This window comes from Gossypium raimondii, chromosome 7 (assembly GCF_025698545.1).
Source record: "Gossypium raimondii isolate GPD5lz chromosome 7, ASM2569854v1, whole genome shotgun sequence".
Classification (NCBI taxonomy): domain Eukaryota; kingdom Viridiplantae; phylum Streptophyta; class Magnoliopsida; order Malvales; family Malvaceae; genus Gossypium; species Gossypium raimondii.
In genome coordinates, this window is record NC_068571.1 from 40,999,507 (window position 1) to 41,014,141 (window position 14,635).

Consider the following 14,635-nt stretch of genomic DNA (forward strand, 5'->3'; position numbering starts at 1 on the left):
TGTTTAGTCCAAGCAGCTACGTTTCATGCATTCATTTAGTTGTGTTGAAAACTTCCATTGGACCATCACACTAATTGGAAGAGAGCGGGGAATATTTAAAACAATAGTTGCTTATATATAGATAAAATAAATATATAGTTATACTAATATGAGTGTCATGAGTGAATTGAGTACTAATTCAATTGAGTAATGATGAGAATGTTTTTATTTTATGAAGTAATTATATTATTTGAGGGTGTTTATACATAATAAAATTTGAATTCAAGTATACATAATACTTTAACCTTATTTGTTATTTATATAAATTTTTTTATAAATATATTTATTCTATATCATGAAAAAATAATCTTTCTTACTAGCAATGTGATAGACCGTTGAGCCATGGAGGAATGTCTCTTTAATATTGAATCTTCCAACCTAAATTTGTTCTCTTTCAATGATTTTGGGAAGGAAGAAAACACAAGGCTGAGTTTGGCAATTGGTCTCTCGATCAAAATATTTGACTACCATAAATATCTTTCGACGTTCAACCAGCCAATTTTAAAATGGATTGCTCAATTTCATTATAAAACTTTTATTCTGATTCAATTTCTTTTTTTCTCATAATTTTGAATAGATAAGAACAATTAATTATTTAATAAAATTTTTAAATATTTCTATTAAAGTTGTGAATCATTAATTATATATTAGTAGTAAATATAATAAAATTTAAAGTGCAGAAAGTAGTATAATTATTTTTTTAAATATTTACTTGACAGAAAAGAAACAAAATCAATATTTAACATATCTATAAATAGAAACGAAGTGTCGGCTTTTAGTTTCCTCCAATTTTTTCTTCTCTCTTCAAATCGCAGGGCTTTTTTAAGCTCTCCCTCTCTCTCTAGAACCCTCACTATTCTTTTCTTTTGTTTGTTTATATGGCATCTCAAGCCTGCCTCCTCCTTCAAAAACAGCTCAAAGGTACTCCTTTTCTCTCATCGATTTCATTTTTGACGATTCCGATTACTTTTTGCTTTTTTTGGGGGGTTTTTGATTTGTTGTATTTTCGCCAGATCTTTGTAAGAATCCGGTTGATGGGTTCTCGGCCGGATTGGTTGATGAAAACAATATCTTTGAATGGAGTGTTACAATTATCGGACCACCTGATACTCTTTAGTAAGTCCTCCCCGCCTTTTCTTTTTTTGGTAAAGTTTCTTTCTTTCTTTTGTTATTATCATTGAAATTAGTTGTTTCTTATGGGTTCTTTGATGTGGATTTTGTGTGTTTACATTTGATTAGGAGATTAATGCTTAATAGGGTTTAGGGTTTTTTAAATTAGATTGATTTAGCTGAACTTTGATTTATGCCATAGTTGGTTTTAAGGTGTTTTATTAAATTCGAATGGGATTTTGGGGTTCTAAATTGGATTATCTTGATTGAGTTTTAGGTGATTGTAAGGTTAACGTATGATTTTGAGTCTTACCTATTGATTGTGTTGCCAATTGCCAATTGTTTAGGTTTCTCGAATTGATTGCAGGCAGCAATCTTAACAAAAACAAATTGTTTGTTTTCGACAACTATACATAATAACCATGGATAGGGGTTGCTGAATGCTTCTTTTCATTATATATATACATCATTTTGTTTTACCATCAAGGCCTGGTTCTTGTAGTATTGGTTCTCTTGTGAATGATATGTGGTAGTTTCTTAGCTTCTGCAAGGAGGTTGTTGGTTCTAACGAGCAAAAATTGTTGTTCTTGTGCTTTTGGAATTTGTTTAGTCACAAAAGCTTGTCAACAGTTGTCTTTGCTTGTAGCTTATGTTCCTTGTTACGTGTCTTACCTTCCTGTTGCTTGTTATCCTCAAGTAATCTTGACATTGAATTGAGTTCTGTAGGAACTGCTTCTAGTGGTTGTGGCTGTGGGTTAATCTCTCGTTTGGGGTTATATCTTTTACCTTTATGTTTTTTCTTATTAATGTTCTTTAACGTAAATATTCGAACTTCAGTGAAGGGGGATTTTTCAATGCCATCATGAGCTTTCCGCCCAATTATCCAAACAGCCCTCCAACAGTGAAATTTACATCAGAGATTTGGCATCCTAATGGTATACCTTTGCCTGTTTGAATTCTTGTGCCTTTGTGTAATGCAAGAACTAATTAATCTTTAATGTTTTTTGCAGTTTATCCTGATGGGCGTGTTTGCATATCAATTCTTCATCCTCCAGGTGATGATCCAAATGGTTACGAGCTTGCAAGTGAGCGCTGGATGCCAGTCCATACAGTATGTTTGTGAAGTGTCAATTCTTTTATCTTTTTTTCCTGCCTGTTCAAGTGCCATTCCTGAAAGTTCAACTACTTTAATTTATGGTGTCCTTCTTCCTTCTCTTGACACCATGATAGATTAACAAATGTATATTCTGACTATGTGGCAGGTTGAAAGTATTGTATTGAGTATCATATCAATGCTTTCAAGCCCTAATGATGAATCTCCTGCGAATGTTGAAGCTGCTGTAAGTGATTGCCGACTTTCTTGATTCATTTTTTCCTCTCTTTTGTTGCGGTTTGGCATTCCGTTGATGTTCTAACGTGGTGTCTATCCTTCTATTAAGCCTTCTAGTGTAACAAAACTTTCTTTAAAATATGCTTATTTGATCGGTCTCATTTTATCATTAATTAAAATGACTCAGATTTGTGCTTTTAACATTCACTTGGTTTTCTTTCCCTTTGCTATCAATCATCTATCTGTATGATCTCGTCACACAACCATTGTCATCAGCATCTCGTTCTTTTGTAGTATCATGCGGCACAATGCACCATGCTAGTTTTCTCTTTGTGTGCCTTGTAATGATCAATACTTGTTTATATCGGCAGAAGGAGTGGAGAGAGAGGAAAGATGAATTTAAGAGAAAGGTTGGCCGCTGTGTCCGACGGTCGCAAGAAATGTTGTGATCAATGATGGCTGTTGCTGCTGTTCCTTCTCTAGAATATATGAACTCGTGGAATGCCTTAATTTTTATCATGTAGGGAGATGAGTTGCGGCTGATTACACCGCAGAGTCCTTGTGAACCTAGGGAGTGCCTTAAAACTTAAAGCCCCCCTTCCCTTCGTCTTCCCTTTCCCCGTCTCTTTCTATTTTTATTTATTGTGCTTTTAAGTGGTAGTGTTCTTTTGTATTCGAAAGCGTTTTGGTTCTGGTTTTGTTTAGTAGTGTTTTGAGTAGCAGTCTCTCATATCATCGTAACGTCTGATTCGTGACTGTAACTCTTTATTTTGATGAACAATTTGTCTTTTTATTACATGCTATTTATTTATCTTGTTACTGGGAAAGCTAATATATGATATAATAATTGACAATTGAATATGCTTAAAAGTTTAGACAAATATAGTCATCTGTTAATGATATTACTATAATTTGAGTCATAAATATAAAAATAATTCAGATACTCCGGGGACAAGGAGTGAACTTTGATAGATAAACTAAGATTTAACTGATCAGTTTTAAAAGAAGTAATAATTTATTTGGTTTCAAATCAAGCTTGTTTTGGTGGGTGAACATGGCTTCCATCCTCACGGTTATGCCATGGATGTCAAGTACGTAGCCGACCCTCTGTACCCATTTCTTGTTCTCAGGCTGGCTCACCGACACCGCTCGCTGCCCCTCCACCACCCATACCAATTAAAACTCAAAAGCAAACATGATAATATTAAAAACGCCCATTTCAAAAACAAAATATGATTGTCGTACAAACCTTGTAAGCAGTATCGACGTGTGAGTAAACGAAACAGAGTCCCATTGGGGGTCGCTCGCGATCAGATCTTGGGACTGCACCAGTTAGCTTATCCGTCTCAAGTTGATGTTTTGGAGTGAAGGCTATAGTGCTCTGCCCACTCTCCAGCTCTCCCCATCTGTAACCAAAATTAAACCATTCACATCCCATTATATTTTTAAGGGAATATATGCATTTATAGTACCTGTGAGACTCGTACAAGCGATGAACATTGTAACCAGAGGCTTTTGCGTAGAAATCTACTGATTTAGCCACGTTCTTAACATAAACAACTGTGTAGCCAAACACGGGTTTAAGATTAAACGCCATTGTTTTTGTTCTAAAAACTCTTGATGTTAGAGAATTTTTCTATTCCCTTTTCTGGGGAAAGGCTTTCGTTTGTTTTTGAGGTGGACAGGATGCAAGTGCTAGCACCTGGCAATCACTTATATTCATTCACCAGGTCTAACTCTAACTAACTATACATTTTTATCCTAAAATAACAACAGTGTATCAGGTCCAATGGGAGATGTGGCCACGTGTATGCTGAGAGCAAACATAATAGGCCTGCTCCTGTTAGCACGATTGTACCTGAAAGCTCTCTTTCTATATTTCTAAGGAAGATGAAAGTGGTGCCTTTTGTTTTACATACCATCAAGCTGTTTTCTTGTTAGAATCAGCTTATTATTGTGAAAAAGATTTAAAATTTCTCTCATACTATTTTCCCCTTTTTCACAATTTAATCTAACATAAAGAAACAAATGAAGTGACAAATCTCATATTCAACAAAGTGATGTATGGCGATGGCTGGTGGATAAACTTCTTGTATCACTACAAGAAAATTAGTATTTAGCCTTTAAGGTTAAATGTATTACAAAATAAGTTGTTAAAATAAGTTTTTTTTTGTAAAGTTGGAGGGTCAAATAAGTGATTATACCATTATTTTTGTATGCTTAAGGTATTATTCATATTCGTTTTATAGTCTATGAGGACCCTTTCGAGGTTCATGATTACCCCTCCCAACAATATCATTTCCAAAAAAAATCGTTTTAATTATATATAATTCAACCCTTTTGTTTCATTGGTTTTGGCAAAACTTAATTAAATTATTAAGATATGTTTTAATAACTACAAAATTGGTTAATACCTTTTAAACATCTATAGGGTTTTGGTTATAAAAATATTACGTAACAATAATGCATTAGTTACGAGAAGTTAACATTTTAACTGGTTTCTTTACTACTAAAACTCTTTTTCTACTATTTAAGAAATTATTTTTTGACTGTTTACTATTTAAGAAATTATTATTTTTAAGTTTAAGGGATAAAAATGTTTAAAGACTTATTTAAATGTGTTTTTGGTAAAGGGATTTAATTAATTTTTAACCAAAGTTTAGGAGATTTTTAATTAAGTTCATTTTTTATTTTCTCTTCAAACTTAACTTTAAGGTGCTTTCCAACGAAATAACCTTCTAAAAGTTTGGTATTTCTTTTCTTATGATTAAAGGATATTTATACATTTTCTAAAACTCATTATGCTACTGTATTATCAATGTGGGAAAATTTTCTTAAACCTTTATTTACTAAATGTAATTAAGAATATATATATATATATATATATATATATATATATAACTTCAATAAACCATGAAAAACATTATCGATAAGACCTTACTTTTCAATAAACATTTTTAAATTTTTAGATGTATTTATAGCTTATGTTTTTTATAAGCATGTATGAAGATGGTGGATTGAGCCTTAGTTCGACTGGTATCAGTATTGTTACTAGTGTAGGAGGACGTGGGTTCGAATGTACTGAAACGCATTATTCTCCTATTTAAGAATTAAGGAAGGGTTATGGATTGTTCTAGACATTACACCAAAAGTAGCAAATATAATAAAAACATATAACGAGATTAAAATTAGTTTCTTGTTGTCAAAACAATTACAAGATATAAAAAAAAATTTATTACTTACAAGCCTAATATTTAGTGTAAATATATATTTAAAATTATGCCTTTTCATTTTTATTTTTATCTATTAAAATCATTATTTTATTTACTTTTACAACAAATTATAACTTTATAGCTATTTATTTTTCAATATTTTACGTTTCTTTTATTTAAATTTATGTTTATTTAAAACATAAATAATTTAATAAATTTTAATATTTTTTATCATTTTATAAAAATATTTGTAATTATTGTCTAATGTTATACTTATAAATCCAATATAAGTTTATAAAAAAATTATAAAGCCCAGTTGGAGCTATTTCAAATATCAAAATCAATATTTGTTCTCCTTTTTAAACTATGAAGCATAATTTTTCATATCCTCTCTAGAAATTGAACAAGTCTTCGTGTAGCATGACACATTCACAAGTTTTGCTTTTATTTGTCCTCTCTCCTTATTTTTCCTTTCATTTAAAGATAAAAGTTACAACAAAAATTTATCATTGGTCAAGATTAGTAATCATAAAATTAAAATCAACAAGGAGAGATATTTTATAATTGCTTCTAATAATATAACAATTTATTTTATCATTACGTACCTTAAAAATTATTGCAAATGTTTGAGTGACACAAAAATACCATTGCAAAATTGAAGTTACTAATACCAATTTTTGCTGTGGTGTATGTAAAAGCCATAGTAGTAGTAGGTTCTCAGTCTATTGGACGCGTCGCGCGTCAATTGGAAATGATATTTGGGACATTATCGTGGATGACCAATCTACAATATTCCTAATTCCTAATGCTTTGCAATCCAAACCTAATTCCATCAAGTACTGCTCGTACTTGTTTGCTTTTGAATCTTGTTTAAGAGATGATGTTGCGTATATAGTTGGCTGATATTGTCTGCCATTTTGCAGCAACTCAGGACTTTGTTTATTATAGTTTTATAGTGACTGCTGAGAAGGTTACTATGACAAGACCTCCAAAACTCTCAGGCCCTTTTGAAATGTCTTGGTACTTGCATATTTTCCTTTATGGTTGAGTAGAGTGTCACTGCCGGCCAGTTATATATTGTTGTGCTACCTCAATTTTCTTAGTGTCTGCTGTATACATTGCCTATATACATAAGGATAGGCCTAGCTAAGCTAAGTACTACTCATTTTATTTGGTAAAGAATAGACTTCCCCAGGAACTAATTTTGGAAACGTGGCCACCCCATGGCTCAAACATGGATTGTCATTGCCCTCTCATGGGAAACAAGCCCACAACGCAATAAACAACGACATGAACTGGACATTGAAATTCTATGACATGAACTGGACATTGAAATTCTATCACTTTAATTTTGAAGCGCTCCCTGCAAAATGATGAAAATATAATTTTGTTTTCGTTTAATTTTAGAATTTATAATTCGACAAATTTTGATATTAATATTGTTTTAATTTTGGATATATTTTTAAAAAAATTGTTGAATAATGAAAATAAGGTGACTCACTATATGTCTAGTCATCATAACTTGGTACTCGACCAAATGATGCTAGAATTAGGGGTGAGTAAAATTCGATTCGACTCGAAAAAATCGAAAAAAATTTTGAATTTCGAGTTAAACAAATCGAGTTATTCGAGTTATTCGAATCAACCCGATTTTTTTTTCAAATTTCAAGTTCGAATCGAGTTGAGATTTCAAATTCGAATAACTCGAATAATTCAAATATCAAACTATAATATTTTACATTTTTACCCCAAACTCCTAATTTTTTTTACTTTTCCCTCAAAACTTTTACTCCTTCCCACTTTCCCCCCAAAACTATTACTCCCCTCCCTTCCCAACCCCCCAATCTACCCAAAATTCATTTTCCACCAAAATTTTACTCTCCCATTTACTTTTTCTCAAAATTTTACTCCCAAAAACCCTCAAAACCTTTTATTTTCCCCCAAAATTTTTACTCCCTCCCACTTTTTCCCTAAAACTTTTATTTTCTTCTCATCCCACCTCTCATCTACCCCAAACCCTGCCCCCTCCAATTTTTTTTTAATATTTTCCCTCCAAAATTTTACTCCCCCTATTTACTTTCCTTCAAACTTTTATTCCCAAAACTTTTTATTTTCCCCCTAAACTTTTACTTCTCACCTTTTACTCTCAAATAAAAAATCAAAATTATCCAAAAAAAATCACTAAACATAAATAGTAATAATTTTATTTATATCTACTATTTATATTATTAAATTAAATTTCACATTTTATATTATTTATATTATTGAATTGTTTAGTCATATTGAATATTTATATTAAAATTGAATTATTAATTATGCCATAAAATATTCGTGTTAAAATTTTATATTGGTATCAATTTCACATTTTATTTTTAAAATAAATTTTATTAAAAAATCATATTTTTACATTTAATATATTTTTAATTCCAAAAATATAGTGACAAGAATCTAAAGATAATTGAAACAACTAAGCAAGCAAAGAAGCTAACCAGTATATAAAAAATTAATAAATAAATTATGAGGTGATGAAAGTTAATAAAAATTTTGATTAAGGTGGACAAGTTTTATTACGATGGGTGACAGTGGTTACAAGAACCCAAAATTATTTTTTAAAATTTAACTCGAACAAATATATTCGATTCGAATTCCATATCACTCGACTCAATTCGAGAAAACTTCAAATAAAGTTATGATGATAAAATGAGATTCGAAAACTCGATTAACTCGAAAATTTTCGATTCGATTCGATTTGATTCGATCGAATGCTCACCCCTAGCTAGAATGGAGGGGACACCAAACATAAGCCTCAAGAAGTTGATGGGGGAGGGGCTCATACGGCCAAATAACCTCTCCGTAAATTCGAATTTTGCCCATACATTCGATGTTGGGGTTGTTGTCAAATATTTTGTGCGTATTTAGCTTGAACCGGATATTAAGGGTGAGCAAAATTCGATTCAATTCAAAAAAATCGAAAAAAATTTTGAATTTTGAATTATTCGAATCAAGTTAATCGAGTTAATCGAATAAACTCGAATTTTTTTTCGAATTTCGAGTTCGAGTCGAGTTGAATTTTTGAATTCGAATAACTCAAATAAACCGAATATAAACTATATTTTTTAAATAATTTTAATAGGCTTTTACTTAATTACTTTTAAGGGTCTGTTTGATTGACGGAATTGATTTTCCGGAAAATCATTTCTAACTTTTCCAGCGTTTGATTGGAGGAAAACATTTTCCATTTGAAAAATGAACTCCAAAACAAGGGAAAATGGGTTACATTTTAGGGAAAATGTCTTACCCTTTCAATTTCCGTAAGACATTTTCCGTGCTCTCCTCTCTATCGCCTCCTTCATTCCTTCCTTCATTTACGGTAGAAAATTGCTTCTGTTTATCGATTTTCCAGTAACTTGTTTTTTTAATTATTCAATATTTGTTTTTTTAACACAATTACAAATAATTTATTTGATATTAATTTTTTTCAATTTATAACTATTAATATTGTAGCTTAATAATTGAGTATTATTATAAATAAATCATTGCAATATATGTAAAAATAATTTAAAATATAAAAATTATTAATATATATTAATATATGTAAAAATAACTTTTTGAAAAATATTTTCAAAAATCGCCAAGCAAGAGAAAATATTTTACAGATTCAATCAAACACCAGAAAATATTTTCCAGTAAATCATTTTACAGAAAAGTACAATATTTTCCAGAAATCATTTTACGGAAAATATTTTACTGGCAATCAAACAGACCCTAAGTCTTTAACCCAATTGCCAATTTCCCCCAAGCCCAGACATTTATTTTTTTTCCTACTTCCCCAAGCCCGTATGCCCATGCCCCAAAGATTTATTTTCCCTAATCCCAATTCCTCCCCCCAAATCACCCCCAGCAAATTCCATCGTCCAAACCCCCATTTATTTTTCTTCTTCTATCTGTTTCCATTCCATTCAAAGTTCAAACCCTAAAATTTATTTTTTTCAAAAAACCCTAAAATACCCTTCTTCTTCTTCCTTCTTCTTCTTCTTAAAATAAACCTTCAAATCAAAATCCTTACCTCCAAATAGAGTTGTTGTTCCTTCTGGCCGAGGCAGTCTGTTCTCTTGCATTGTAAACTCGAATTTTTTGCATCTTTAAAGTTTGTCTTGAAATATTTTTGAATTATTGAATGATTTTAGCTCTATTTGCATCTGTTTCGCTCTATTGAATGATTTTCGCTCTATTTTCCTTCTCCGCTTACCTGTTTACTGTTGTAGAACGGGGCACACTGGCACATCACAATCATCATCGGGCTAATTTTTTAAAATGAAAGAATTTAACTTATTTTATTTGAGACTTTGAGTGCAGCTGCTGGAACCTCTTGGTAAAGCCATTTTTGGCTTTAAAATAATTAAAAATGAAACCTTTAATTGCTGTTTGTCTTTTTTGTTTTGGAAGATGTAAAATTCTTTTTTTATTATTAATAACTAATCAGGAAGCACAACCTAATATAAATATATAATATTAGTAATAATGTAATGTTAATAGATAAAAAATGTTAGCCAATTAATTTCCCAAAGTAATAATGTAATATTAGTAATAATATAATATTAGTAATAATGTAATATTAATAGAGAAAAATGCATAAAATGTACTTCTTTTAAAGGATTTTGCGACTTGCTAATACAATTCGATAAAATAACATTAAATGATGAATAAAATATTGGATTACATATTTAAATTATAAATAAATATTAAATATTAAATATTAAATACCGGACCTTATAAATAAAATAACACTCCACAGACTTTTTAAATACCATGTTAACTAATTTTAAAGTTTAAACTGTAGTTTAATAGGCACCTAAATCTTTTAATAATAAATCTTTTTGGCAAGTTAGATATAAAGAAAACTACGCTTCAATTAATTAATTTATCTTTGTTGTACTATTATATTAATTTAGGCTTCAATTATCTAACTTTAAAGTTTAAACTGTGGTTTAACAGACTTTTTTTGTTTAATTTATGCTATTGTACTATTATATTAATTTAGGTTTCAATTAACTAACTTTAAAGTTTAAAGCGTAGTTTAACATAAATTTTTGTTTAATTTATGCTGTTGTACTTGTACTATTATATTAATTTATGCTTCAATTAACTAACTTTAAAGTTTAAACGATAGCTTAATGACTTTTTTTTGTTTAATTTATGCTATTGTACTATTATATTAATTTAGGCTTCAATTAACTAAATTTAAAGTTTAAAATGTAGTTCAATATACTTTTTTTGTTTAATTTATGCTGTTGTAATATTATATTAATTAATTAATTTTTAATTTAATCAATTTATTAAGTTTGATTTTAAACCAATTTTTGGTCATGGTTAGTGATTGCAACAAATGTTTACTTGTAGATGAGTGATCCAAAGCGAGATGGTTCAACTCAAAGTTCACAAAATTCTTCCCCAAATAGAGATGATCAAACAACAACCAAGGAAAATGTTCGAAAAAAGATTACTCCAGGGTCAACTTGTTGGAACCATTTCACCAAATTTGTGATTGAAGAGGGGGAGAAGAGAGCAAGGTGCAATGCATGTGATGTTACTTACATAATGGAATCAACTTTGGGTTCTACAACGAATTTGAATAACCATTTGAAAGCATGCCTAAAAAGACCTCGAGGTAATACTTCTAATCCGAAGCAATCAGAATTAACATTGGTGAAGGTTAGCCAAAAAACAACGAATTTATCAACTTGGGTGTTTGATAAAGATGTTGTTAGAAAAGCATTGGTTCGTATGATAATTATGGATGAAGTACCTTTTAAAATTGTAGAGGGAGAGGGTTTCAAATACTTTCTTTCTATAGCATGCCCACGGTTTAGTCTTCCATCTCGTTGGACAATTAGAAGGGATTGTCTTGATTTATTTAACTCCATGAAGAGTGTGATGAAGAATTGTTTTGAAAAAGATACAAGTAGAGTTTGTTTGACGACAGACACTTGGACTTCATTGCAGAGGATATCTTATATGGTTTTAACAGCACATTGGGTGGATGATAAGTGGAGGTTGCAAAAAATTATTATAATTTTTGCCCAATATCTGCTCATAGAGGTGAAAGCATAGGTCAAGCCATTGAAAAATGTTTTCGAGATTGGGGGATTGAGAGGGTCTTCACTATTACAGTTGATAATGCATCCGCCAATAGTGTTGCCATTGAATATTTGAGAAAGAAATTGAATCATCAAAATGCTTCTGTTGCAAATGGAAAATTTATTCATATGAGATGTGTTGCACACATTCTTAATCTCACTGTGCAATACGGTATTAAGGATGCTTCTGTGTCTATGAATCGAGTTAGAGGTGCTGTGAGGTATATAAGAGCATCACCATTGAGGTTGACAAATTTCAACCAACGGGTAAAAGAAGAAATGATAGATAGTAAGGCTCAATTGTGTTTAGATGTGCCTACTAGATGGAACTCAACATATATGATGTTAAAAGTGGCTGAAAAATATGAGCGTACATTTGAATCATATGTACGTGGTGACCATAATTTTTTTCTTGACTTTACTACTGGAGATGGAGTTCCTACATTTGATGATTGGGAAATTTTTCGAAGAATTATAAAAGTATTAGAGCATTTTTATCATCTTACATTGAAGGTGTCCGGATCTTTGCATGTTACCTTTCATTCACTTTTTGAAGTATTGACGGATGTGCATTGTCTTTTTGATGGGTGGCAAGATTGTGGAGATCTAGACATAATTTATATGTCTTCCAAAATGAGAGAGAAATATAATAAGTATTGGGGTGAAGGAAACAAGATCAACATGCTAGTTTACTTGGCGGTCATCTTTGATCCGCAATGTAAAATGAGTTTTTTGGACTTTGGGGTCAAGTTACTTTTTCCTAATGTTGCTAATGACATTATGAAAATGATTGATAAAGATTTGCATTGCTTGTTCAATGAGTATTCTTCTAATGCCGAGAGAATTGAATTGTTTGAAGGTAGATCTATTTCTTCGACAAATCTTTACAGTTCAATGGAAATATATCAGTTAGAAATGAAAACGAGCTTGGCCAAACAAAAGTACCTTAAGAAGAAGAAACAAGTTGGATTAGAAAGCAAATCTGAGTTGGATAGATATTTGGGTGAGGATGAAGAAGTAAACAATTCAAGTTCATTTGATTTACTATTGTGGTGGAAAATGAACAATCCTAGATTCCCTATTTTTGTACAAATGGCTCGAGATATTCTTGCTATTCCTATCTCAACAGTTGCCTCGGAAAGTGCATTTAGCACGGGTGGACGTGTTCTCGATAGTTTTAGAAGTTTTCTAACTCCTCTCATGGTCGAAGCTTTGGTTTGGACGCAAGATTAGCTTCGGAAATCTAATGATGCCATCAATCTTGAAGATTATGTTGATGAACTTCAAACCATGGAAGATGGTAATATATAAATTTTAATTTATAAAATAAGCTTTTGTATTATTTATATTAGTAAGCATTCCTATAATTTAACTAACACTTTTGTTTTTAAATTTGCTAGACTTATCCAAAATACCCAAAGATCAAGAAGGTAACATACTTAGCATTAGTTTATAAAGTTAAATGTTCATTTAATTTATTTTTGCAAATTTTTATTATTATTTAACTAACTCATTCAATACTTTTACTAGATGTTCCAAGATTATCAACGGTGTTTGAAACACAAGAAAAAACTTAAACGTTTCTATAATGGTTTTTGAACTGATGTGTTATTGTTATTAGTTTGGTTTGGTTTGCTATTGTTGTTGGTTAATTGGACTTTTGTTGTTTTCTTTTGGTTAGGTTTCTATTGTATTTTAGACTTTTGCTTATGTTTTTTTATTATTATAATGTTGTTGTTTATTTCGACTCATGCTATTTACTTGGACCTTTACTTATGTTTTATATTATAATCTTGTTGTATTATTTTTGTAGTTTATTTGGAATCATGTTGTTTATTTGGGTTGATGTTGTGTTGCTTTTATTTATTCACTTATTTACTTCAATTTTTGTTGTATGATCATGTTTAAAAACTTTAAAGAAAATTATTTTTTGAAATATTACATAAAAATAAACAACACTAATTTTTTTTTAAAATTTAACTCGAACAAATATATCCGATTTGATTCGATTCGAATTTCATCTCACTCGATTTGATTCGATAAAACTTCAAATAAAGTTAGGATGATAAAATGAGATTCGAAAACTCGATTAACTCGAAAAATTTTTATTCGATTTGATCGAATGGTCACCCCCACCGAACACTGAAAAGTCATTTACAGAAAGTCTAAGTTGGACTACAACATGTTGTGGAGTTATCATGTATTCCTCATTCCTCACATGGTAAGTCTAGAATCCATCATTCACCTGATGCAGATGTTAATTCTTAATTCAAATTAAATTCATCTATTTATACTACAATACTAAACCAGCTTATAATAAAATTAGAATACATTGATCGTACTTGTTTGTTTGTAAAACACGATCAAAATCTTAATTTAATGATATTAAAAAACATAGAATACAACCACCTAGAAAACCCCATTTACCGTACTTCGTTTTTAAAACACCATCTCAATTTTAATGATATTCAAAACCATAATTATCGATCAACAATTTCTTAATATTATTTAAAAAAACAATTTATTTTACCAACTTCCCCCTCGTCTACCTCATTCAATTTCAAAATTAACTCTTTTTTCATTTTTTATTCCAAATTCCAAGACGTTACTTTCTGTGGACAGTTTTCCCACTTTTGTGATTTTGGGCACGCGACGCCTCGGACTGTGTTTTTGACCTTTGGGGATGCCTAATACCAAGTGACGTGCGCAGACAGAAAAGAAGGGTTTTGGAATTGGATAGGTTATCGTTATTGCTCCTTTCGTCATAGACATATAAAAAGAAAATGCTCACCAAACCTTTCCCATTT

The 14,635-nt window shown here is 30.6% G+C and overlaps 1 protein-coding gene and 1 pseudogene across 2 annotated transcripts; one reads left to right on the top strand and one right to left on the bottom strand.

Annotated features, from left to right (window-relative positions):
- The first annotated feature begins 799 nt into the window (after positions 1-799).
- Positions 800-3,290, top strand: LOC105791159 (ubiquitin-conjugating enzyme E2 13). Of its 2 annotated transcripts, none has more exons than XM_012619102.2 (6): positions 800-960; positions 1,053-1,155; positions 1,987-2,084; positions 2,160-2,260; positions 2,412-2,489; positions 2,851-3,290. In XM_012619102.2, exons 1-6 carry the CDS (start codon positions 918-920, stop codon positions 2,926-2,928), a joined length of 501 nt encoding a protein of 166 aa, XP_012474556.1. In that variant the 5' UTR covers positions 800-917; the 3' UTR covers positions 2,929-3,290. The 2 variants fall into 2 exon arrangements, with proteins under 2 accessions (XP_012474556.1, XP_052490039.1); XM_052634079.1 differs by having other exon boundaries at positions 2,774-2,905.
- A 133-nt stretch (positions 3,291-3,423) lies between these two features.
- On the bottom strand, positions 3,424-4,126 carry LOC105791163 (uncharacterized; annotated as a pseudogene).
- Positions 4,127-14,635: the final 10,509 nt, after the last annotated feature.

Coding starts and splice junctions, on each gene's coding strand:
- LOC105791159 (XM_012619102.2), top strand. CDS start 918: ATGGCATCTCAAGCCTGCCTCCTCCTTCAAAAACAGCTCAAAG. Junction 2,085..2,159: donor AGAGATTTGGCATCCTAATG/GTATACCTTTGC, acceptor TGTTTTTTGCAG/TTTATCCTGATGGGCGTGTT. Junction 2,261..2,411: donor GCTGGATGCCAGTCCATACA/GTATGTTTGTGA, acceptor ACTATGTGGCAG/GTTGAAAGTATTGTATTGAG.